Here is a 27,342-nt window from a genome sequence, read left to right on the forward strand (position 1 = left end):
AAAGTTTAGGGGAATTTATTTAGTGGAATCTTGTTAGTAGTTTAGTGGGACTGAGTCCAATTATATTTGTAAGTTTTTATATGGCCATTAACTAAATTCAATAAAGTATCTCCGACTATTTTCTTCTCTGAAAACAATAGTTCTCTTCTCTTTTTTTTTTTTTATTGAGCTTGCCTATTTTCTTATAGGTCATGCGTATGTAAACTTAATTTTGCACGCTTGTTCATTAGTAGATCCAGAAGTTCGTTATATGACTGGTAAGGTAAGGTTTAACTCCCTTTGCTTCTACTTCTCTCTATTGAGGATTAAATTAGATTATTAATAATAAAAGCCGCTATACACACCGTCTAGTGGTATAAGTTCATTTTGAAAAACAAAACATATTCAGGATAGAGATTTATCTCATTATTCCACACATCAATAAATGCCCGCGAGCATTCAATAAATTTTCTCTTTCTCTATCTACCCTAGCCTCGGTTCAGTCGGTCATGGGGCTTCCCCCTGCCAAGAATTGAGAGAAGATATTTTGCTTTTACTCAGTACAAGAAAGGGACAATTTGCACGATTGCCCTTCATACGCACTGGTCTTTAATTTTTTTCCCATTAATTTGCTGGTCTTTAAATTTTATACTTCGCTTAAAAAGGTGGCTGAAAATACCCCGAGGTTCTAGATTCAAAACTCAGTAGAGTAAAAAATAATAGTATTTTCGCAAGGCATAAGTTTCAATGAATTTATGCCTATTTGGGCGAAGTTACATAAAACATATGTAGCTTTGGCTTGTAAGGCAAACTTTTAAGTATGCTTCTGCCGGTTCCAGTAGACTTTGCCTTAAGGCATAACTAAACAGGCGGACTTTTAGTTATGGCTTAAGGCAAAGCCTGCCGCATAAGGCAGACTCTTTGCAAAAGTCTTAGATTGTGAATTTAGTATTTTTTTTAATTGAGCGGAGATTCGAACTCAGAACCTTCGGATATTTTCAGTCACCTTTTTAAGTGAAGGGCAAAAATTAAAGACCAGCAATTTGAGGGGCAAACATTAAAGACCACCCCAAAAGAAGGACGGTGTGCGCAAAAAATGTCTAGAACGTCACACATGAATTGAGTCCACTAAGATATGATACAAAAGAAAAAATAGCCAATACCTTATGATATGCTAGTCAAAATCGCAAAAATTAGATTTCAATAGAAGCAACGGAATAAGCTTGAGAGTTGGGACTTGGAGTGTTAGTAATTACCTATTGGCTTTTGCCGTTTTCGTCAACCCATTCAAGGCAAAAAATTGTTGTTTTACTATTTTTAAACTGCATATATATTTTTGAAAGTTATCCTGATCAACTATTAATTAAATTAAAATTGAGTCCGTCATGAATTAGTGTCCAATTCATAGCATCAGACATAGAACTCGAAGCCCGAACTAATAGATAGGCACATTGATCCGCTGATATTTTGAAAAAAGCCAAAGAAATAGATAATTCATACATTAAAAATTATTAGGTAAGGTTCAGTATTTTTCAATTTATTTTTATAAGATTAAAAACTAGCCTATTATTTGATACGATCATAGGTAAATTCAAAAAAGAAATTGTGCTACCTATTATAATTAAGTATGTCTATTAAGAAAAGACATACAAAGAATAACTCAATTGGTTCATATATTGCGTTCAATCAATTAATTCAACTACGATAAATTTTATATCTCGCATTTTAGTTAGTTACGTACAAAAAACAACTCAACTAGTTCATATATTGCGTTCAATCAATTAATTCAACTAGCACTTTTCCTTTACACTCTGTTTGGATAGGTGTTTCCCTGGCTCATTAATGTACAGTGTGGAGTGTTGTATTGTATTACTGTATTAATGAACACAATATTTGGATAGACTGTATCGTTTGTTGTAGTTTAATAACATTTTTATTGTTTGGTTTGATTGTATGGTACTATGGTACTGTATAATAACATGTAAGTTTACTAAAATACTCTTAACTCTTAATTAGAAATTAGTTTATATATATATATATATATATATATATATATATATATATATATATATATATATATATATATATATATATATATATATATATATATATATATATATATATATATATATATTAGAAAAACTCCGGTAAAGGATAAAATATGAACTTTAAAAAATAAGTGGATGGTGGGGGTGAGTGGTTGTGGGGTGGGGTTGGGTGTTGGTGAGGCATAGCGGGCGGGGGTGGTGGGTGCTAGGGTGGGGTGTGGGTGACAGAGAGGTGGGGTAGTTGTGGTGAGGATATAACGGAGAAATGAAATAAGTAACCACGCAAAAATTACCAAATCTGTTGTTACAAAAATTGAATTTTTTCATGGTTATATAACCACGAAATTACAACGGATTTACAACAATATACAACATATTTTAAGAACGATGGATACAAACATGATTTCATAGAAAATCATACATTAATGAACCACGAGAAAACAACAATCCAAACAGGGCTACAACTAGCGTTTGGCAGAATAATAAGTTAATAACTCTTCAACCAGAGCTTTTATGTTAACTTGTAATATACAACTATACTTTGCTCCTACTTTAACGAATTTTATGCAGTGCGAATTTGAATTAGTCGAACCACCAATACAAGTATTAGATATTAGATGAGAAACCAAAAGAAAAATCTTTGCCTCGTTTCTGGTTTAAAAAAAAATGTTAATAATTATACCATAAGCTTTATTGCCTTGCATGTGTAACTTTTGTACGGTGAGCAAATCCTTCATTCTTATGTGCCATTTTGAGAACTCGTACTTTATTTTTGATATTTCTTACACCGAGTATATATATTACTGGCGATCGTGGATAGTATTCCTGCCACCGAGTATAACATGTGCTCTAATATAATTGTTGAGAATTAACACACACAAAAATTATTCACAATATAAAACAACAATTTATAAAGCGAAACACCAAGAAATAGTGATCAACAACAATAAAAAGAATAATAAGGATAGGAAAAAAATCATGGGTCGAGAAGAGCAAAGTAATCCACGATAATAAGAAATTTTATAATTTATACTACTAGTCCCGAGTAATAATGCTTCTCATTGCTTTTGCTCTCTATGTAGGTATATTTTAGACAATTATAAAAGGTAAACTCCTAAATCCAAAGGATAAATAGACGATATGGAGAAGAAGAGATGGCACCAGTGGCCAATGAGCAAATTAAACTAGAAGTTCAGTTTCTCTATTGCTATTTTTTGAGCCCTCTACTTTTTTCCATCTGGTCAACAATATCAGTAGCAATGAGCCAGACGCTTGGCAACCTAGAGCACATATCAAGCCAATCCATAAACCCTGCATCATATTTTGTCAAAAACAAAAACTTTAATCAATAAACTATACCTCAATTCTATATTAATTGTTATTAAATATATTAAAGCAAGCGAAATTTTGTGGGAAAACCACATGATATGGCACGGACGGAGACCCGTGTGCAACAGGGTTCAACCGCGATAGGGATGGTTCTTTCATTCCATTGATAGTCTAACTAGGAAAAGACTCTCTTTATTACTTTGAGAAGAGAATTGTTGGTTTGATCGACGAACTACGTGAAAAATAGACCTTTTTTTATTTGAAGCAAGATTTTTGGAAAGTAACAAGTACATTCAGTTCGTTGCAAGGCCAATACGATCATCAAGAAGGAGATTGGATTCTTCCTTTTATCCGGACTGACTCTATTATGAATACCTCCCTCTGTCGCAGTAGAAATCGAGGTGTCTTCGCTAAACTTGTTTGTAATTGAAATTCCAACTCGAAGGCCCTAGTACTGCTGACTTTCCACCAGAATAGATAATTCAAGATCTCTCTCTCTCTCTCTCTCTCTCTCTCTATATATATATATATATATATATATATATATATATATATATATATATATATATATATATATATATATATATATATATATAGCGAAGATGAAGAAATACGTTTATCTAATATACAACCGCTAAGAACAATACAAGAAGATTCAACAGCGGAACTAATGAGTATAGAAGACCATGGAGCCCTAGTATGTAATGAAGATAAAAAATTAGGAACGATAAAAATACTTGCAAGAATTAAAATAGATGACTATGAAATAGAAACATTAGCATTAGTAGATTCGGGATGTACTAAATGTATAATAAATAAAAGAATAATTCCACCAAATTTTAATAAAAGTTCTAGACAAACCAGTTGCAGCCATGCAAATGGATGGAACTCATAATATATATAAACATTATGTTCATAAGGCATAAATTAGCTTTATCAACACTTGTTCAGAATTTTATAAACCTAGTTATAAAATAGATAAAATATGGGTAAGAGACCTGAATATAAATATACGCTTTGTCATCGGATTAGACTTTATGTTACATAACAATGGAAGTTGCATGATTACAAGAGATGGAGTAATCTTTCTAAAATATATTACTCATACTCCAGTACAAGCTCATAAAACTGAAACTAGAATCAGACATAAGAAGATCTCTACTCCAGACCAAGTAAACCTGCAAAAGAAAGAAGAGAGTTGTTGTAAAGATTGTCAAGACAACAATACATGCTGTAAAAGCAAAAGATAAATAAAGAATTTAATTCTAGAAGAAGAAGAAGGACTAGACGACAATAATCTAATAGGAAAAAATTATACTTTAATAGACATAGAAACAGAATTATTTAATTTTAAAACAGAGATAGAAAGGATAGGAGTAATAAAAAACCAAAACGACTTGGATAATATAATAAGAATACTAGATGAGATAGAAATTATAGGAGAAAAACCTTTAAAACATTGGAAAAATAACAAAATTGTATGTAAATTAGACATAATAAATCCAGAATATATAATTAAAACAGCCTCAATAGAAGCAACTAACCAAGATGTGGAAGACTTTAAAGCACAAATAAAAGAATTATTAAATTTAGGAGTAATAAGAAGATCTACTTCTAAACATAGATCTGTCGCATTTATGGTAAGAAATCATAGTGAAATAGTACGAGGAAAAGCTAGAATGGTAATAAATTTCAAAAGACTTAATGATAACACCAGAACAGATAGATATAAATTACCAGACAAAACATAACTAATAAATAGAATACAAAGTAAAAAGATTTTTAGTAAATTTGATTGTAAATCAGGATATTGGCAGGTACGAATGCATGAAGAAAGTATAGAATGAACTGTATTTACCTGTCTGAAGGACATTTCGAATGGTTAGTAATGCCATTTGGATTAAAGATGGCTGCATCAATTTTTCAAAGAAAAATGGATAGTATATTTGGAGACTATAAAAGATTTGTTCTAGTATATGTCGATGAGATATTAGTATTTAGTAAAGACATGAAAGAACATTTAGGACACCTACAGACAGTATTTAGATTATTCATAGAAAATGGAATAATAATTAGCAAGAAAAAGATGGAATTATGTAAAAACCATATAAACTTTTTAGGAGTAGTGCTAGGAGATGGAAAAATAAAATTACAACCTCATATAGCTAAAAAAAGCCTTAGAAATGCCAGATAAACTAGATAATGTTAAAGAATTACAAAAATTCTTAGGAATAGTAAATTATGCTAGAAGTTTTATAAAAGACTTAGGAAAAATAGCAGGGCCATTGTATTCAAAAACGGGATCAAATGGTCAAAAACACTTTAATACAGAAGATATTAGATTAGTACAAAAAATTAAAGAAAAAATAAAAATATTCCAGACTTAAATATGCCCCTAGAAACAGACTATTTAATTATAGAAACAGATGGAAGCTTCGAAGGATGGGGAGCAGTATTAAATGCAAAACCAAATAAATATAACAATAAAAGTGAAGAAAAGATATGTGCTTATCAAAGTGGTAAGTAACGAGAAAAAGGAAATATTAGTAGTATAGATGCCGAAATTTTAGTTGTAATATATGGCTTAAACAATTTTAGACTATATATATTAAATAAACCAGAAATATTGATAAGAACAGCTGTGAAGCTATAGTCAAATTCTATCAAAAAATTAATGATAAAAGTAGCAGTAGACGAAGATGGTTAAACTTTATGGATACTATTTCAATTTATAATTTAACATTCGAACATATAAAAGGAACAGATAATAACCTAGCAAACCAATTAAGTAGATTAAAAATCACATCTAACTGATTTTCTATTTGAACAGCATGAGACCATCAAGTTCTCAGACAGCAGACAAGGGAAAAGGCATAGCCTCAACCCAAGACAATTACAGACAAAAGGTACTAGGTAATCTTCATTTTAGACCTACATCTGCATTAGACAAAAACGCCTTAGAAAGAATACATTTTGGAACCAATAATTTAGTATTTTTTCCGCCATCTAATTTAACTTTTAAGGTATTACCAGAATATGTAATAGACAAACAACAGACATGTTTAGTAGACAATTTATGGATATCACATAACAAAAAAGACGCGAGCCATTTCGTAGCCACTCTAAATGCACTCTGTCAATATTTTACAGACAAAATTCTAGATAAGAAATTTAAATTTTATGTTGTAATCCATGGTAGAACTAATGGTATTTTTCAGACCTGAATAGAAGTTTTAGATTCTATTAAAAACATAAGAAAACCTCTTTTTAAAGGCTTTAATGATTTCACTAAGGCATTAGACTATGCTAGAGGAGTGTTGGGTCTAAACTACTATATTTCTCCAACTCTCAGACAAAATCCAGATAGAACCCCTCAGTACAATATACAAAAAGACACAGACAAGGTGATTTTTTGCGATCACTGCTCTACTATGACTGAGACCGTCAGAAGACTTAACCAGCAGAAAGAGACACTCATCCAAGAAAAAATGAAACTCTTGGAACGAGCAAGACTGTTGGAACAAAGACTGGAAGCAGTTAAGTTCGAATTAGTACAATCCCAGAGTTCTCCATCTCAGACAAAAATGGATGAGACGGGTGCGCATTCCCCAATGAATGCAAATAGATCCACTGTATCGGATAAAGACACAGCTAGTCCGGTTCAAACGGTAGCCGGTAAAGACTCATCAAATCCGTTGATGGTTGTCACTTTGCCAAAAAGTGAAGATAAAGGATGTTCATCTCTCCAGACAAGACGAAGATTACCAAAGACACTGACGCAAGGAGCTACTTCTAGCAAGAAAAGCATACTTGCAAAAAAGAAAAGAAAAATGACAACATAGAAAGTATAGTTAAAGAGACTTTGGAAAGATTTTTCCAAACAAAAGCTGAACAAGACAAGCATATAATCAAGAACCCTAGTCCAGAATTATCTCCAAGTCCAAGGATGTCCCCAGTCCATAGTTCAGAAGAAGGAGATATGGTAAATTTCCAGAATAGTGCATTTCAAGATTCACAAGACCCAAACGACTACGATTCGGGAATGAGTTTTGATTCTATTGCACTACATAATTTAGACACATAATATATATATATATATATATATATATATATATATATATATATATATATGTGTGTGTGTGTGTGTGTGTGTGTGTGTGTGTGTGTGTGTGTGTGTGTGTGTGTGTGTGTAAAGGAAATAATCAGACAGAAGTAGTGGAGGAAATAGTTATGATGAGACAAAAGGCTGAAAGATTCGTTGAACAAAAGCAACGGCTAGAAGACATTTGAAGAAAAAGAGAGCTTTATTAAAAACAACTTTAATAAAGCAGCCACAGTAAATGGACAGATCAGCTAACAGACAAGTGAATAAAGTTTTCTTTTGAAAAAGTTCACGTGACGATGGGGCCCAAAGAGCACTCGGCTGAACTCAAAAGATTCTTCAGCATTTTGAAATCTGGAGTTAAAGTCCGCCAGACGCCTATAAATAGCAACATTTGTGGAGAAGCAAAGACATCACCAACAAGAGCACCAACCACCTCTCTCTAGAAAACTTCCATATTCCCCTTCTCTTTCATCAAATGCTCCAATCCCTTGCCCAATCAAAAACCTGTGTAATATAAACTCCTATTGTAAATCAGCATTAAGTTTTTAATAACTACCCCCTAGTGTGAAGTAGTTTTTTGGGGTTCCCCGAAAGGGAAACCTCTCTCCTTCTTCAAACCATGTAAGTTTATTTACTATGTTTTCTGTACTAATCTCTCTATTATGTAAATTATTTTGTGATTATTATGTTTAAGTAATTACTTCCTTATCATCATGAATTTGTTATTTTTAGTATATGGTTATTCTCTTAACTTCTTAATAACCTCGATGGATTAACCTGTAAATTCCTAGGTTTTAAAGAGGCCGTTTTAATGTCCAATTGATAAAGGAAAATGTTGGTTGTGGTTACCGGGGTGTGGTTAAAGAAGACTGTTATTAAGAATAAAGGTTAAGAGAAAGAGATGAACAGTATAACAAGATTCGTGACTGGACAAAGTCCAGATTAAGATTAAAAAGAACTGTTCATTAAAAAAACACGAAAATTTTGGGAGATAGACAGAAATTTAGAAATATAACTACATGATGAGAAGAAATATGAGAGTGAGGAAGTACCGAGTAGGATTGTTAAAAATTTATTTGAAAACAACACTACTTTCTTGCTTTGTCCTTGGATTTGTCAAACTTTAAATGATAAACTCATAGTCCAAAAAATACAATAAGTAAAAAGCATTAAGGTTGAATTCATCAAGTTTATATCTTGAATGCGTCTACAAGATAGAACAAATAAAGCATGGCTGCACTTGAATTACCTGAGTATGTAGGTTGAACTTGAAAGCAGTGAGGCATGCTGATGAAATAGAATGTTCCCAAGTTGATGCACATAGCACAACGTTGCCACCCTCATCCTCTAGCCACCCCTGATCAATTCAATGTATAATTTTATTAAGTTTATTGTGAATGCCAAAACTATTATATACATATACATTACATACACACACATATAATATCACGAATATTATAGAAACAAAAATCTGACCTGATAAAATTCCTTGAGAGATATCAAATATAATGGATATTAAAAGAAGAGGTGTCATGGAGGCAAATTAGTTAATTATCTCCGCGCTATCACTGAAGAAGCCAGCCCAGGAAATATGATAACAAAATAGAGTCAACCAAATATCATGACCTACAACAATAGATTGCACGAGAGTAACAGACACAACATGTTTAGCTCTGTCAGGATTTCCAGCTCCTAACTCGTTTGCAACTCTGGTGCTGCATATTTATTAGAAATACACATTAATTTGGTATCACTGATAAATTGAGGGATAATAAGAAGAAGATTTAACTTACATACATTTACAATGTAATAATCGTTACTCCTAGTACATTATATATGCATGCATGTTAACCAGTTGTAGCAATTCACCCTTATATTTTTTGTAAACTAATCTAAATTATTGATAGAATATACGAGTCCATTAGACAGAAGAGGATTTAACTTACATACATTTACAATGTAATAATCGTTACTCCTAGTACATTATATATGCATGCATGTTAACCAGTTGTAGCAATTCACCCCTATCTTTTTTGTAAACTAATCTAACTTATTAATAGAATATACGAGTCCATCAGATAGTGTGGTTCTCTATTTGTTCCCTGATGCAATACAGAAAGTAAATAACACAAGATATTTGCTTGAAAAACTCCTAGTTCGAGGGATTAAAAACAACGACCTACTCCGGTAGGATTTCCTCAAACTTCACTAAATTGAGAAACTTTCATATTACAACCTATTGCAACTAGAGCTGTCAATATGGGCTTGGCCCGCGAGGCGGGCCCAACCCAACCCTTTATTTAAGTAGGGTTGGACCAAGTTTTCTTTGGCCCATATAGAAGTGAGGCTCAAAAGCCCAGTCTCTCTTGGGCCGCCGGCCTCAAGGGTTGGGCTGAGGCCAGCCCTTGAGGCCAGAAAAGAATAATAAATTAATTAATTTAAAAAAAAAGGAAATTAAACAAAAAGATAAAAAGTAATGAGAAAAAAAAATGTACTTAGTACTAAGTAGTAATTAGAAGCTGGAGTAATACTTTTTAGTCTTAGAATTTATATTATGTTTAATTTCTTTTGAACGTGATATGAATTAGTGATTAACAATAATAATTTATATTTGTTTTCTTGAATTTTTCTTCTATGATATGAATTTGTGCAAGAATGGATGGTAGAAGATTCTATTTCATATTGCAAAAGTTTCTTCTATTTCATATTACAAAAGTTTCATGTTCAAATTGTACCAAAAATCACTTAGAAAACGTTTTTTCGGAAGACAAAAAAACTTAAAGGGTTGGCCCGTCCTACCTCGCGGACCGCCTGGGGCTGGGTTGGGCTACCATTTTGCAGGCCCTTCAATTAAAAGGGCTAGCCCGTCCTAGCCCCTTTAATTCTTTGGCCCTTAAGGGCTGGGTTTGGGTTGGGCTGGGCCAGCCTATTTTGACACCACTAATTGCAACCTAGTAATTAACCTTATAATCCCTCCCCCTTACAACAACACTATTGCAAGGCCTTTACAATAACTCTATTGCAAAGAACACACCTTGACTAACTCTAGCCAAGTAAATAACTCAGAAAGGTTGAAGATTTGTCCTACTTTTACACTTTTTGAAAGCTATGTAGGAATACAAAATAAGAACAAAAGAAAAAGACTCAACAAAACTAAGGACTCAAAACATCTTCAGTGATTGGAACTGGTCCTTCTTATTTGTTGTAGCTTTGTTCTTGAGAGCACTTTGAGAGGCGGTTGCTTGTACTTTGAGATATATGAAATTTCAGATTTTTCAAGTTTTAGGGTTACTCTTATAACATGTTGTTTATATATGAGAGGGCATATGAGATGTAAGAGGGACATTTCATTGTTTGCTTAGGCCTCTTAGCAAATTACAGTCGTGCTGCTGCACTGCTACCAGTCGGTACAGTGTAGCAGCTTTTACAGCTATAGAGTTGATTGTACGACGACTAAGGGAAGTAATCACATCTGGTCCCTATCTGGTTCTTCATCTGGTCGCTCATAAGCCTTGAATGAGCTGCAACACTGCTACAGTGTCAGCAGCTTTATAGCTGTAGAGTTGACTTTTTAACAGCTAGAATCTAATCACATCTGCTCCCTCATTTGTTCCCTCTGTAAACATATCTGGTCCTCGAATAAGTTTTATCAAAGCATCAAAACACAAAATAGCATAACTTATCAATTTCTCTCTTTTTGATGATGACAAACACATAATTGATATTTCTCCTGAGAACCAGATCCCTACTTTCTCTCCCTGAGAAATAATTTGTCAAATCATCAAAACAAGAGATAGCACAACTTATCAATTTTCCTCTTTTTGATGATGACAAACACATAAGTTGATATTCTCCTTAAGAACCAGATCCCTACTTGCTCCCCCTAAGAAACAGACTTATCTCCTAATATAACAACATATTATCAGCAATATATTAGCAGCAACAACTAGCAACCAACTATCAACCCCCTTGAGTACTTCCCTCTTTTGGCATTATTGAATAGAGTAAATACAACAGCACAAGCAAAAAGAAGTTCAACAACATTAACTTATTGCCACTGGGGAAACACTAACATGAGAAACAACAAGACAAACAAGGCTGAATATCATTGCATAAAGAAAAAGATAATGCTCAATTTAATACCAGCAAAAACTTAGTAAATTCATTAGCGCAAAAATATGTTAATTAAACAAATAGGAGCACCACAATCATTATAACAAGGATTGGAAAGATTGAACAGGCATTAGAACAAGGAAACATGTGTTTTAGAAATGAAGACACAGGGATTAAGGAAATGAGAGGCTAAGCGAAAGGACTAGCTCAAGGAATTAGCTTGAACAGCTTGTCGATTCATTTATTTGCAGCCCTATGGTCCTGGACCAGTTGCAATGTCAGGTTCTTCAGGTCTGCTACCTCGGCTTTCAGCTGAGCATTTTCTTTTTTTTTAAATCCCCCAAGGCACCTAGTTCCTCCCTTCCTTTTACACATTGCTAAAGCTCAGTCTTCAAAGTGGAATTTGCAGCCTTCAACCTATTAATCTCCTCATTTGCCTTTTCCTGGGCATCAATAGGATTCGAGATCATGGAGCTGCTGCCAACACCAACCTTCTTAGGCACATACTCACATTCCCCAAGAGTGCCCAATGTGAACATCTGCTTCCTGGTTCCTACAATCTTTTTTTTTTTTAAATGACTCCATTTTTGAAATTCAAGTATCTCCATCAATTCCTTCATCCCAGGATTTTTAGCAATCTCAAGATCAAACAACTTTCCATTAAACACTTTTTGTGTTTTCAGAACCTCAGCACCAGGTCCTTCTTCAGCAACCACTGTTGATTTGTCCTTTCTTAATTTTTCTTTCTTTGAAGCACAGTAATGGTTGACACACGGTGGGAAGCGGTTTCTTATCACACCCCAGTCCTGATAGGGAATAATGGGCACCCAACCCTTTACTTAGAGCCGAGGTAGGAAGGAAAGCCTGATCCTGGAGCTGATTTGGATGAGAAGTTAATGATCTGATCTTGGCCTTTCAGAGTGACATAAGGTCGTAACCTCTGAATGAATTATGGAGCTCGTATCGAATCCAAGGAATTAGCTTAATGATGATAAACATGATAATATGGTAAGAGTCAATCAAATAAGTAAGGCATTAAGATCTGAAATACGTAGCATAAGAATGGAGTGAAGTTGTTATGGAACGCTCATGTTCATGTTCTAGTTGGGTTCGTGCCAAAGAAAGAAGGAAACGAACACCTTACATACCTTATTAATTTATTAAACTTTCTCTCATAGTCTCCAATCATATAACTTCCTTTAATCAATTCATAATCGCACTTTCTCGTACTTCTGTCCTGAAGGTCCTCCTAGATTTCTGTTGCTCTTAAAGTGCTCTTTTCCCATTTGTCACTTAATAGTATCTACTTAGAAGTTTGCAGAACATTCCACTATGAGTACAACCCACCTTGATCTCGTATATATATATATATACTTCTAGGGTGAAACTTTCCCGTACTCGTCAACTTCCTTCCCATATCAATATCTCTGTATTATCACTTACTAACCAATCTAATCTATAAATCGTAATACTGTATTTGAGTTTCTAATGTCAATTTGTTTTTGTGTGTTTCCAATAGGTCTCAATTCTTCGAAATCTCGGATGCAACTCATTCCAATTTCTTTAACTACTAATCATTTTTCCCTCCAGGATTCCTCCTTTAAATTAAGTTAAAATCATTCTAAAACTTCTCTTTGAAGGCGTCCCATCATTGTTCCTTCAATCATGACTTACCAAACGGCTGATGGTCACATTTTCCCTTTACTCTTTCTCTATAGACATGCAAACAATTCAATTTGTAAAAATTTCGGCAGAGTTTCCTCTATAATTCTTACTACCTCATTCCTGCACACAACCCAAAAAACACATTCGATGCTCTACAGAGCAATCACAAATACCTATACTATCTTGCTCAAGTTCTTACATCAACATCTATCCATATTAGTAAAATAGGAACATACCTTTCGAATGAACAACTTCAATTCGAAGCAATTTCCTCGTAGCGGCATAATCAACTGCTTATCCATGATAAAAACATTTGAGATTCGAATCAGGGACATCATATCCTATGATTTAGCTCTATGGCAAGATCTAAGATAAGAAAAAAAGTCAATGGTTCCTAAATGCCTTGCAGCCTCTTGTTTATAAGTGTGGCGCGCTTCACACCCATAAACAAGACTCTACTGGACACGACTTTGCAGACAACCCCTAGGACGACCTGCTCTGATACCAATTTGTCACACCCCAGTCCTGATAGGGCATGATGGGCACCCGACCCTTTACTTAGAGCCAAGCGAACCCGCTGGTTCTCGTTATATTCATAATCTCACTGGACTCTTAAATCACGAAATGAAATGCATAATGAAAGTTTTTCAAAAACATTATTTTCGTCTTTTTCAAATCAAGTAAAATCTGTAATCATATGAAATTTGTAACATAATGCATAGTGATACATCGGCTTGCAGAGCCGCTTGCAAGACTGACATACTATACACGTGACTCTATCTGCAAAGTCTCTAACATAAATCAATATACCATAACGTAGATACTCTGACTTGGCAGCCCTCCGGAAGGAAATGGAGCTCGCCAATCCAGCTGGAACATCTTCTGGCAATATCCTCTACTCATTTGTATACACCTGTGTGGCATGAAACGCAGCGTCCACAAGAAGGGACGTCAGTACGAATAATGTACTGAGTATATAAGGCATGAATAACAACATAATATAGATGTGAAAAGTAACAAAGAGTAAGAGAGATAACCTGTACATCTGAATGCCTCATAAGGCGGATGTCATGCAGCTTAGCCTTTTAAAGAAAACTTTTCTTACATACATATATATAATATCATCATCATAACGTACCCGGCATTTTCAGGACTCGGTGTGTAACGTACCCGGCCCTTACGGGACTCGGTGTGTAACGTACCCGGCCCTTTCGGGACTCAGTGTGTAATACCAACTGATCAGTGGTTGCACAATAGGTGTCGTACCCGGCCGACTATAGTGCGGCTCGGTGTAGTAAAATACATACATATATATATATATATATATATATATATATATATATAAAGCATGCATAAGAGCCCAATCAAAAGCCACAACTATATCGGAGTGACGTAAGGTCAGTAGCCTCCGATTATATTATGGATCAATCATCATTGTTTATCCCACCTTAAAGGAACAATGGTCTTAAGGTGAGACTACCAACAATGAAGGAAATTAAGAAAATGCAAAGTAAGCTCAATCACCTCATAATAATATAAAGCTTATGTACATAGAAATCTCTATGAATAAAATCATCTCATAATAACATGAAATCCGTATGCCTTGGAGCTTGGATAAATAAATCCCTCATAATCATCATCATGGTTATCATAAAAAAAAGTTATTCATCTTTTCCATCATAAAAACTTTAAGAGTCATGAATCTCTAACATTTTTGGAAATGAAAATTTTTATGGACTTCATGCATGGTTTAGTAGGAAAAGAATCATGCCTTTAGAATCTCAATAATATCATAAGGATCACGAAATTCGTGGACTTCTAGCATTTGCGGAACCAATGATATTATGGTACGACACAAAGGTTTATAACGAAAGGATCGTGCCTTTAGAAAGAAGGGGACTAGCCTTAACATACTTGGAAGATAATATCTAAACTTCCAACTTACTTCCTATCTTGCAGTTCACTTAAGATTATTCGTAGCCTCGTAATCTACATATACGACCATTCATATCATTGTTAGTTTCGTCATCATGCTTGTCTCAAGACTTTAATTAAAATCCCTTTTAGATTCTGTCGAAATTCGGGCAGCATCTCCCCTGTTTATATGCCTAGCCCGAAATCATAATATCAACAACCAATCAACAACAAAAATACCAACATCATCAATACCATTATTCATGACAATATATCTCCTAAAACATCACACACGATGTTTTCTAAATTCGTCAACTAACCAACTTGTGATACGACTATTTAATAACTTTATTTCCGTAAAGAAGCCGAAATTAATACCAATAATAGCAACAACAATATCCTCAACATTCTACAAGATAAATATATGTATTTTCATCCAAAATCCTCTTCAAACCTCAATCCATAAGCCAACAACACCAACACAACAAACAATAACTTTTACTCTTGCAATTATTCCTTAATCAATATTAATAAAGAGAAAGATTCAAGAATTCATACCTTATATTTACTAAAGTGGCAAGATCTTCAATATCCACTTGTTTCCAAGCTCATTCCAACACAAAACGAATTTATAATTGCGTCTACGCGTTGCCCGGACCTCGATTGATATTTCGTAGCTTGAATTTCACTCAAAATCCTCACTTCTAGGGGGGCATAATATCCCCTTTTGTTGGATGAAAATTCTGGAACATTTTGGAGAATTTGGATGAAGAAAAACGGGATTTTTAGCCCTTTTACAGTGGCTAAGTCGGTAGTACTGTAGCAGCCCTGTTTCTGCATTGACAGCTCAGTTTGTAACGTCTATAATTCTCTACTCCGATGTCCTATCAACCAGTGGTTTATTGCATTATAAACTAGACTCGATGAACTTCATTTTAGGCTTTTGTTTCACCTTAAAACTCCTAATATACTAGGAGATATGCCCCTCCAAAATTGACTAAAAAAATCTACCCAACATTTCTCAAATTTTCGTCGAACTTATTTTCTCCAATTTGCTTGATCTCGAAATCTTCTTAAACTCTCCATACATGATATTTATCATTTATTATACTTGATAATGGCCATGTTCTCGTGTTTCAAAATAGTCCTTCCTGATTACGACTTACGAGACCGTAATTCCTCTTTTGCTTCATTGTTACATACTTTCTATGGCTTGTACCTTCCAAAACATCATGGGACGTCTCCGATACTCTATTACTATGGTGATGTATGTGTCATGCTCATGCTCTAAAAGTGTGGGGTGTAACATTTCTATGATGACTATTAGAGGAACTTGGTGTCTCATCCCATACAGGGGCAGCCTTAAACACAGAGGAACCAGATTCCCCCTGAGTTGAGGCACCGGTTCCCTCACTAGTTCCCTTCCCTTCAACCTCTCAACCGCTTTCATGAACCCAGCTACAATTATCTCAGCCTCACTTTCTAAGATGTTTGATCCGCTCTTTTCTCCTTCGGTATGATTTTCCTAAAAAAGATAGTCAACGGAGGATTCAGAGTGACTTTTGTCCGACTCATCGCACTTTTTACTGTCTAGGGGGGGGGGCAGGTTTTGTAGGTAAAACTAGAGGGTGTTGGTCGAAAAGGCTTGGATATTATGGGGGTGAGATTGGAGCTTTTGCAACACCAGCCTCATTAGTCTTTATAGGGACATGCGAACCATCACAAATGATATCCTACAACTCAGAATCTTCAGCCATGATGAAGTCGTGCATCCTTGTCTTCCACCATCCATAATACTTTCCATTGAATCTTGGTGGTCTTTTGCTAGAATGTCCTTCCTCTAGGTTTGGTAGAACAGCCATTAAGAAAATCCTTTCTAAGTGTTAATTTTTAGAAAGAACCAACTCTGATACCAATTGATAGAATATACGAATCCACCAGATAGTATAGAGAATCAAGTTCTCTATCTGTTCCCTTACGTAAGATAGAAAGTAAATAACACAAGATATTTACGTGAAAAACTCCTTGCTCAAGGGATTAAAAATCACGACCTACTCCGGTAGGATTTCCTCAAACCCACTAAACTGAGTAACTTTCAGATTATAACCTATTCCAACCTAGGAATTATTCTCTTAATTCCTCCCCATTACAACAACTCTGTTGGAAGGCCTTTACAATAACTCTATTGGGAATAACATACCTTGACTAACTCTACCCAAGTGAACAACTCAAAAAGGTTGAAGATCTGTCCTACTTTTACACTTCTTGAAAGTTATGTAGGAATACAAAATTAGAACAAAAGAAAAAGACTCACCAAACCTAAGGACTTAAAACAACTTCAGTGATTGAGAACTGTTTCTTCTTGTTTGTTGTAGCTTTGTTTTTTAGAGCACCTTCGGAGGCGGCTGCTTGCACTTTGAGATATATGAAATTTTTCAGATTTTTCAAGTGTGAGGTTACCCTTGTAACATGTTGTTTATATGAGGTCATGTGAAATGTGAGGGGGACATTTCATTGTTTGCTTGGGCCTCTTAGCAAAATACAACTGTGTTGTTGCACTGCTGCCAGTTGGTACAGTGCAACAACGTTTACAGCTGTAGAGTTGACTGTGCGACGACTAAGGGAACTGATCACATCTAGTCCCTATCTAGTTCTTCATCTGGTCCCTCATAAGCCTTGAATGAGTTGCAACACTGTTGCACTGTTGTTGTGCTTCTGCAACACTGTTGCTGTGCCAGACCTCTATTTTTAAATATTATGGTTCACCCACAAGACTATGGCAGCAGAGGGCAAAGCGAGCTTCAATTTTGTAAGGATATGATGAAATGGCTCGAATGAGAAACCATCCCAGACAATATGGTTGCAGCTATTCGAGAAAAACACGTACAGACCCATCATGAGGAGTGGAATCTAGATCGAAATGGATGTTTCTAATGATGCTCCTTTAAAAGCAAGACCTATCCAATGAACCAAGGCATATCGAATAATACAAATATGGATAATGAAAGATGCCCATGGAAGCCCAACTATAGACTCAAGCATTGACTGTGCCCGAAGAAATCTCAAAACATTTTGCAAAACATCATATGCAAACAATCCAGGTATAAGAAATTTTAAGAACACCCCTGCTTCTTTAGCTATGTCACGATCTTGATGAAACAAATTAATCAGAATTGTATCGGAATACCACCAGATAACAGCAATCACAGACTCACCAAACCTAAGGACTTAAAACAACTTCAGTGATTGAGAACTGTTTCTTCTTGTTTGTTGTAGCTTTGTTTTTTAGAGCACCTTCGGAGGCGGCTGCTTGCACTTTGAGATATATGAAATTTTTCAGATTTTTCAAGTGTGAGGTTACCCTTGTAACATGTTGTTTATATGAGGTCATGTGAAATGTGAGGGGGACATTTCATTGTTTGCTTGGGCCTCTTAGCAAAATACAACTGTGTTGTTGCACTGCTGCCAGTTGGTACAGTGCAACAACGTTTACAGCTGTAGAGTTGACTGTGCGACGACTAAGGGAACTGATCACATCTAGTCCCTATCTAGTTCTTCATCTGGTCCCTCATAAGCCTTGAATGAGTTGCAACACTGTTGCACTGTTGTTGTGCTTCTGCAACACTGTTGCTGTGCCAGACCTCTATTTTTAAATATTATGGTTCACCCACAAGACTATGGCAGCAGAGGGCAAAGCGAGCTTCAATTTTGTAAGGATATGATGAAATGGCTCGAATGAGAAACCATCCCAGACAATATGGTTGCAGCTATTCGAGAAAAACACGTACATACCCATCATGAGGAGTGGAATCTAGATCGAAATGGATGTTTCTAATGATGCTCCTTTAAAAGCAAGACCTATCCAATGAACCAAGGCATATCGAATAATACAAATATGGATAATGAAAGATGCCCATGGAAGCCCAACTATAGACTCAAGCATTGACTGTGCCCGAAGAAATCTCAAAACATTTTGCAAAACATCATATGCAAACAATCCAGGTATAAGAAATTTTAAGAACACCCCTGCTTCTTTAGCTATGTCACGATCTTGATGAAACAAATTAATCAGAATTGTATCGGAATACCACCAGATAACAGCAATCACAGACTCACAGTTGAAGAGAAGCATGATATGATACATGATGTCTGCAGATGTATCGCCAGCATCTTGTACCTTCTTGCTTCATACGCTTGGCTGCATAATGTCTCAAGTGCACCACTTAATCCAAACTAGATTGTTAATTAACAAAAGTTTAGCATATATTTTTCTAGCATGAAAGAGAAGGGAAGGGGATTTTTAAATTTTAAATCTAAAAGATGACAGTTGAAAGCATCTGTTCAAAGAGACATCATATGTATGTTCTTTTAATAGACATCTAATGTGTTGTAGATACATGTTTTTCACCTCCAAGACAAAGTTTACAGTCACCTTCTTCTCTTCTCAATATCTAGAAAAACTCAAAATAATGTACTATGTGTTACTCGAAAATTCAAATATTACTGAACTAGCTAATTCTTGTATTCCAAAGGACAACAGAGTTAGCTAGTAATTAAATGCATATATTCTTATAACTTGTTTGGATGGTTGTTACCTATTGTATTGTGCACAATTTTTATTTTGATTGTTACTTAAATCTTATTGTATCATTAAAATCCATCGTTATGTAATGATGCAAAGTCTCATTTTGTGTAAAGATTGATTTGGTGTGTGACATTATATAACAATGGAGTACGACACAATCTATCCAAACGTTGTATTTATCGAAACAATAGAGAACGATACAGTACAACACAAATCAATATAATATGATACAATATGTAACAACCATCCAAACAGAGTGTTACGAGGAAATTAGTTGCATACCATGAAAGAGAAACCAGTGACTGCAGCCCAGGAATTTGCAAGACTTGAGGCAGCAAGTTCAAGTTTGCCAAGGTGACCAACGAACATGATGGATACAAGATTGGTGAAAAAGAATCTACTCAACAGAACAATCATTGGCCACGAAATCATTATCTACTTCGTGTATTCATAGAAGAAACCATTACAAGCTAATACTAGTAACTTATTCCACCACCTGTTTGTCAATTTTTCACTGGATAATGCTGGTGGTAACTGGTGACTTGATGACTTTGCCATTGATATACCAGAAAGCAATTGATGCCACTAGTGTCACGACCCGACTAGGGGCCATGACGGGTACCCAGAGCTAACTACCGAGTACCACTCATTACACTAACCATCATACTCATTTTGGACACATATGATCTCCAAGGTAATACATAAATATACATAAGCCCTCATGGCTGCAAAAACGACATACAAGAATGTACATTGATGTATCCATAAGACATCAACTACCCACGCATCCGTATCTATGAGCCTCTACTAGAGTACTGTGACATAAGGACGGGACAGGACCCTGTCATACCAAATATATACACAAAATAATATGACCATAAGAAGCACCTCCGAAGTAATGAAGTGCTCCTGTAAATCTGTTGATCAGCTCCTATGAATGTGGGTCACCTACCTGTCTACCTGTGGGCATGAACACAGCGTCCAAAAAGAAAATACGTCAGTACGAACATTGTACTGAGTATGTAAGGCATGAATAATACTAACATAATAAAGAAATCTTGAAACATGAGGTGAAGATATAACCTGCTTAACCTTTAAGAGAAAACACATGCATACATATCACATATACCATCATCGTTAACCCGCGTCTGGTTAACCATCGCACGCCGCCCACTAGTGGTGTCATGTCCGGCCATCTAGGCACGGTGTAATCATATGCAGCGCGCCTTCGCGGTGACATGTCCGGCCCTCTAGGCACGGTATAATCGTATGCAGCCCGCCTTCGCGGTGACATGTCCGGCCCTCTAGGCACGGTGTAACCTGATCATCATATACTTAACAGGAAGCATGCATTAAAATCAATTAAATGCTACAAATCTATCAGGGTGACATAAGGTCGAGAACCCCCGATTTCTATTATGGAGTAGTCATGATCATCATGCCTCACCTTGGAGGAACTAGCATTATAAGGTGAGTACAACAACAATAAGCAACATCAAGGAATTATATAAGGATCATTAGCTTCGTAAGGCTATCGTATCATAAGCTTTAGAATCTCTAGTTTTAGACTCATCATCATCATCTTCATATTCACAACGCATCTCTTATCTTTGTTTCATGAAAAGCTCTTAATAATCGTTGACTCATAGTTTCTGGAATATAAGAAAGTCATAAAAAGATAAAGGAGATCATATTATAGGAATCATGCCTTAGAAAAAGAAGGGACTAGCCTCACTTACCTTTATGTCTCTCCAACTTTATCAATTAAACGCTTTTCTCCAAGGTTCACGATTCTACCTTCAAGAGAATTCGTACTAAGATTAGATAATTGGAACATACTTAGGCTTAAGCTAAAGCTAACGAAAATTGGGCAGCATATCCTTTGTTTCTACAACTTCCTCCATATGCTATAACAACTCTCAACATCAATAATAACATTCATAATATCATAATCAATAACTTTGTCAAATTCGACATTATCCAATTTCCACAATATCCTTACCAAAATGATTCATGACCATAGTTATGGCATAACATCGTATTTGTTCTCATATGATACCTCCTTAACATCATTTGTATCATTTATAACAAGATTTCACTCATAATACCTCAAGAATCATGATTCATGTCAACTACTATTCAAGAATACTACTATTCTTATATTGGTAACCCATTTTCTACCTTTTTCCATAATCCAAGTCTTTCAACCCTTCAATATTCTAAATAACATGAAATGAATATTAAACTCACCTTTGATTGTGTAGAGATGGGTTTTAAATGGAAATGCTTCATTTGAAGAAAACCTTAGCTCCACTTTCAAAGAAATTCTTGACTTCTAGCAATCCTAAAGAGCTTCCCTGCACTTGATTTCCTTGGATTAATGATGTTGATCTTTGATTTGCCTTGGATTTATGTAAATGGGGTGTGGAGAAGGCTCTAGAGGTGTGGAGAGGGTTTTTGGGAGTGTTGGGGTCTGTTGGTGAAGAAAAATGGGGAAAAAAATGAAGTGGGCCAAATATATGTAACTTGGAACTTTTTCCACCGACAAGAACTTACGGTGGACATACGGTTCGTATGTCATATTTACGGTCCGTATGTCTGACCGTATGTTGGCCAAAATTCTGCACAACTCTCTGATGTTATTTTACGCCTCTCTGACATGATAGACGGTCCGTATGTTGGGCCGTATCTCTGCCCAGTCAACGAACTTTCACGAAAAGTACTTTCTTCGATTATCTTAGCCTCGAAACCTTTAGGGTACATGCTTAATGATTGTTAAAAATCTTTCTTTAACCTGATAGGGATATCATAGTCTCTCTGGACTTACATTAGTTTGCTTACGACGTAATCGACGCGGAAATTCTCAAGGTGTAACAACTAGACCAAATAGGATTATTATTATCCTAAAGCAAATTGGATACCGATTGATTGGGAGTAGTCATGAACAGATGGTTTTATAGAAATACTAGCTATTTAGAAGAGATGAATTGTGAAATTTTCACTGTGAATTCAATATGAGATCTGTACAATATCAGTCACATGTTAACGTGGACAAAGTCTTCAGCATAGCTATTTTTTAGCTTTCACTTGTTAGTGTTGGGTATATACCATTAACCATGCGTTTAGATATGGTATGTTCTATCAATTGTCGTGGTTAAAAGTCTAAGTGGAAGATTGTTGGGATATATGCTATTAACCATGTGTATGGATATAGTATTTATTATACAATAATTATTTATTCAATTTTTAATAAATAGTTAAATAGATCATGTATTGGTATGTGTATCCTTTACTTATATAGTAGATGACTTAGTGTATAGAGTTTAGCTTATAACGGAAGATTAAATCATCGGTTCTTATAAGTATAAAGTTTATGTTCACAATCTAAGATGGAATTTAGACAAAGCCATCGGTATGATTGTAGCACAAGATTAATATAATGTATCTTCATTATGGGAAAGGTATAGTTCCGTCTTCTTGTGCTAGTACATTTTGTATGTATTGAACGGATCAAGTAGAGATAAGTGTTTTTGTACTGAATATATAAAACAAATTCTCTAGTTCATTAAATCTACTTATACTCTTAATATTGATGTAATTATTATGATCAATGTGATTTGTTCATTATTTCGATTTATTAAAAGGTACGACTCAATTGCGGGTCTATGTATTCCTGGTAAATTGGATAATGACAAATTACATTTGTGAAATAATAATTAGTTGATAGAATTCATGTCTCGACTTTGAGATTGATGATACCCCTTTATAGATGCTTATAAGTCTCATGTGAAAACCCTGCAGGTGGATTTTGTATCTGTCACATGATATAAGTTAAGTGGAAATATAAAGGATTCAATTAGTCGATGAATTAAATTGTCAGTAATTTAATTTAATTGATTGGTATCTGTAATCTTAACATGGGGAATTAAATAAGATTTAATGAAAGATTTCGAAATTGAACTGAGGAGTGCAGTTACGAATTTTTAGTGGAATAATTCGTAATTTATTATGGTAGGATTAATTCAGATATTTCGAATTAATTCCATAATAGGAAGCCTCGTTAATTAAATTATGTGGTTCCTGTTGTGCCCGAATAATAAAGAATTAAATGGAATATTATTTCTTGGTGGAAAATAAAAACCTATATTACATGCAAGTTCGATTCTAGCTATTTGCTTCCGCTGCGTATGCCTGATTTCCATCACTTAGTTTGTTACTTTTAGTTCCTGATATTTTTCCTAGTTTCTAGAGTTGTGGATATCTTTTCGTAAAGTTTAGGGGAATTTATTTAGTGGAATCTTGTTAGTAGTTTAGTGAGACTGAGTCCAATAATATTTGTAAGTCTTTATACCCGTTAACTAAATTCAATAAAGTATCTCCGACTATTTTCTTCTCTGGAAACAATCAGTTCTCTTCTCCTATTTTTTATTTTTTTATTGAGCTTGTTGTTTTCTTTTAAGTTATGCATATGTAAACTGAAAACATAAACTATGTAAATTGTAATGACCAAAGAATATCTAGTCTCTCTAACTCTTTATTTTGAACGCTTGTTAATTAGAAGATCCAGAGGTTTGTTATACGACTGGTAAGGTGAGGTTTAATTCCCTTTGCTTGTACTTCTCTGTATTGAGGATGAAATTTAATTATTAATAAGAAAAGCCGCTAGACATACCGTCTAGTGATATAAGTTCATTTTAAAAAATGAAACACATTCAGAATAGAGATTTATCTCATTATTCCACACATTATTGTAAACAAATTAAGCAAAAACCAAAAGTTTAAATATCACGAACCGAAAGATAGTAATCAAGAATGTCACACATGAATTGAGTTATGATACAGAAGAAAAAATAGCCAATACCTTATGACATGCTTCTCAAAATCACAAAAATTAGATTTCAGTAGGTGCAACGGAATAAGCTTGAGAGTTGGAACTTTGAGTATTAGTAATTACCTATTGGCTTTTGCCGTTTTCGTCAACCCATGTAAGGCAAAAAAAATTGTTGTTTTACTATTTTTAAACTGCATATATATATATTTTTTTTTTATTATTATTATTATTTTTTTTTTTTGAAAAAGCCATCCTGATCAATTATTAATTAAATTAAAATTGAGTACATCAGGAATTAATATTTAATCCATAGCATCAGACATAGAACCCGAAGCTCGAACTAATAGATGGGCACATTGGTCTGCTGATATTTTGACAAAAGCCAAAGAAATAGAATTATAAAATATAATTCATACATTAAAACTTATTAGGTAAGGTTTAGTATTTTTCAATTTATTTTTATAAACTTAAAACTACCCTAATTATCTGATACGATCATAGGTAGATTTCACAAAAAAAAAAATGTGCTGCCTATGATAATTAAGTATGTCAATTAAGAAAAGACAATTCCAACGATAAATTTTATATCTCGCATTTTATAGTTAGTAACGTACAAAGGACAACTCAACTAGTTCATACATTGCGTTCAATCAATTAATTCAACTAGCACTTTTCTTTTAGACTACAACTAGCTTTTGGCACAATATTCTTGCGTTTGGCACAATAATAAGTTAATAACTCCTTCAACCAGTGCTTTTTTCTGCTAAACTTGCAATATAAGGATATATTTTGCTCCTACTTTAACGAATTTTATGCGGTGCGCACTTGAATTAGTCGGAGCACCAATACGAGTATAGATATCATATGAGAAATCAAAAGAAAAATCTTTACCTCATTTTTGGTTAATTTATTTTTGTTAATAATTACACCATAAGCTTCATTGACTTGCATATGCCGTAAGTTTATTCTTCTATGCCATTTTGAGAACTCGTAATTTATTTTCGATATCTTTTACACCGAGATTACTACCGATCGTGGATAGTATTTCTGCAAAGGAGCAGAACATGTGCTCTAATATTAAAGTAATCCACTATAATAAAAAAAATTATACCAGTAGTCCCGAGTAAAATACTCAAACAAATCACTACACTCTTTTTTCTATTTTTTTTTTACCTCTCTATAATATCGTTAAAGCTCTCTATTTTATTTTTTTTATTTTATTTTTGACAGAGTTTTGTTTCTCACACTGTCGGTACTAATGCTTGTCATTGCTTTTGCTCTCTGTTTGGTATATTTTACAATTGATGAAGAGCTCTAGTTGTGGGCTCTAAGAGCCCGTTTGGATTGACTTATAAGTTGCTTATAAGCTATTTTCAGTTTTTTTGAGTGTTTGGCTGACCAGCTTAAAGTCATTTTGTGCTTAAAATAAGCTCAAAAAAAATAATTGGGCCCATTTGACTTAACTTATCTAAAGTAGCTTATAAGCCAAAAAAAATAAGTTAGACTACCCCAACTTATTTTTTTAGCTTATAAGCTGCAAACAGCTTATAGGCGTAAGCACATCCAAACAGGCCCTAAGTGTGCTACGTTAGCAATTTCAATCTCCTCCATATATCTTTGCATTATTTATTTGACTCTAAGTAAGAGTGTCAGCCAAGTAATTTGGCATATGGTTTTTCATATCACATCGCCCCATACACGTTCTCCTTTAATTTCTAGCTACTCTATTTATTTGAAGCCTATATATATATATATATATTTATTTATTTTTCCTACATGAATCATCTGCAAGAAATAAAATTATGGCTAGTGATATGCAAAAATCAATTGAAGAAGAACGTGAAGGAGCAGAAATTGCGTATGGAGCTGAAGAATGCTACCGCCGTATTGTAAAGCTATTGCAAGACTTGGGATTTCCCAAAGGGGTGCTTCCACTTAAAGACCTTGAAGAATTTGGCTATGTTTGCAAAACTGGATTCGCATGGATGAAACAAAAGGCGCCCTACGAGCATTATTTTACTACGACGAAAATGCTTGTGAGCTATGGAACTGAGGTCACTGCGTACGTGGAGAAAGGTAGTGTTGATGAAGTTGTGTGATCGTCTCATCTAAAAATTTAAATTGTTATAAATAATTTTAATTATTTAATTACTGCTATGTTATATGATCTCTACAGGTAGGATGAAAAAAATAACCGGTGTTAAGGGTAAAGAACTGATATTTTGGGTGCCAGCTGTTGAGATGAGCATTCAAGATCCTGATAGAAAGAAGATTTATTTCAAGGCTCCTGTGGGAATTGGGAAGTCTTATCCCGTTACTGCTTTTATGACTGATGAGGAAAAGGAGAAAGCCAATGAGTAGCATACCATCCACCTCCTTATTGAAGGATTACTTTAATATTCGTCTATTCAACTGCTTAAATTAAAAAGTGTAGATGGATCTATAATATATGTATTTCTTCCGTTCATTTTTACTTGTTCAATAAATTAAAAATAAATTTTAGCATATCAAGTGGAAAAAAAAATTATCTTTAATATTAATTGCTCATTCCCTAATCATTTCTATGTATGATATGTGTATTATATAGCTGTATAAAGATCCCATGATATTTGCACTTGTTAATATGATCAAGCTGAAAATTGCAAGATCAACCCGTATAGTAATATATAAATGAAATCAGGTTTAGGTGTCTGGATGAAATCCGGTGGAGTTGAGGAGACGGGCTGTCAAATCAGGGTTAGTACGAGTTTCTATAACGCTATTCAGGTCTTTA

At 34.5% G+C, this 27,342-nt stretch overlaps 1 protein-coding gene and 1 pseudogene across 1 annotated transcript; one reads left to right on the forward strand and one right to left on the reverse strand.

The window, feature by feature from the left end:
* Positions 1–3,206: 3,206 nt before the first annotated feature.
* On the reverse strand, positions 3,207–20,296 carry LOC132612329 (protein DETOXIFICATION 18-like; annotated as a pseudogene).
* A 5,933-nt stretch (positions 20,297–26,229) lies between these two features.
* On the forward strand, positions 26,230–27,148 carry LOC132608786 (uncharacterized). Its single transcript, XM_060322530.1, has 2 exons — positions 26,230–26,645; positions 26,746–27,148. Exons 1-2 carry the CDS (start codon positions 26,372–26,374, stop codon positions 26,928–26,930), a joined length of 459 nt encoding a protein of 152 aa, XP_060178513.1. The 5' UTR covers positions 26,230–26,371; the 3' UTR covers positions 26,931–27,148.
* Positions 27,149–27,342: the final 194 nt, after the last annotated feature.

The sequence above is a fragment of the Lycium barbarum genome, chromosome 9 (assembly GCF_019175385.1).
Source record: "Lycium barbarum isolate Lr01 chromosome 9, ASM1917538v2, whole genome shotgun sequence".
NCBI lineage: Eukaryota > Viridiplantae > Streptophyta > Magnoliopsida > Solanales > Solanaceae > Lycium > Lycium barbarum.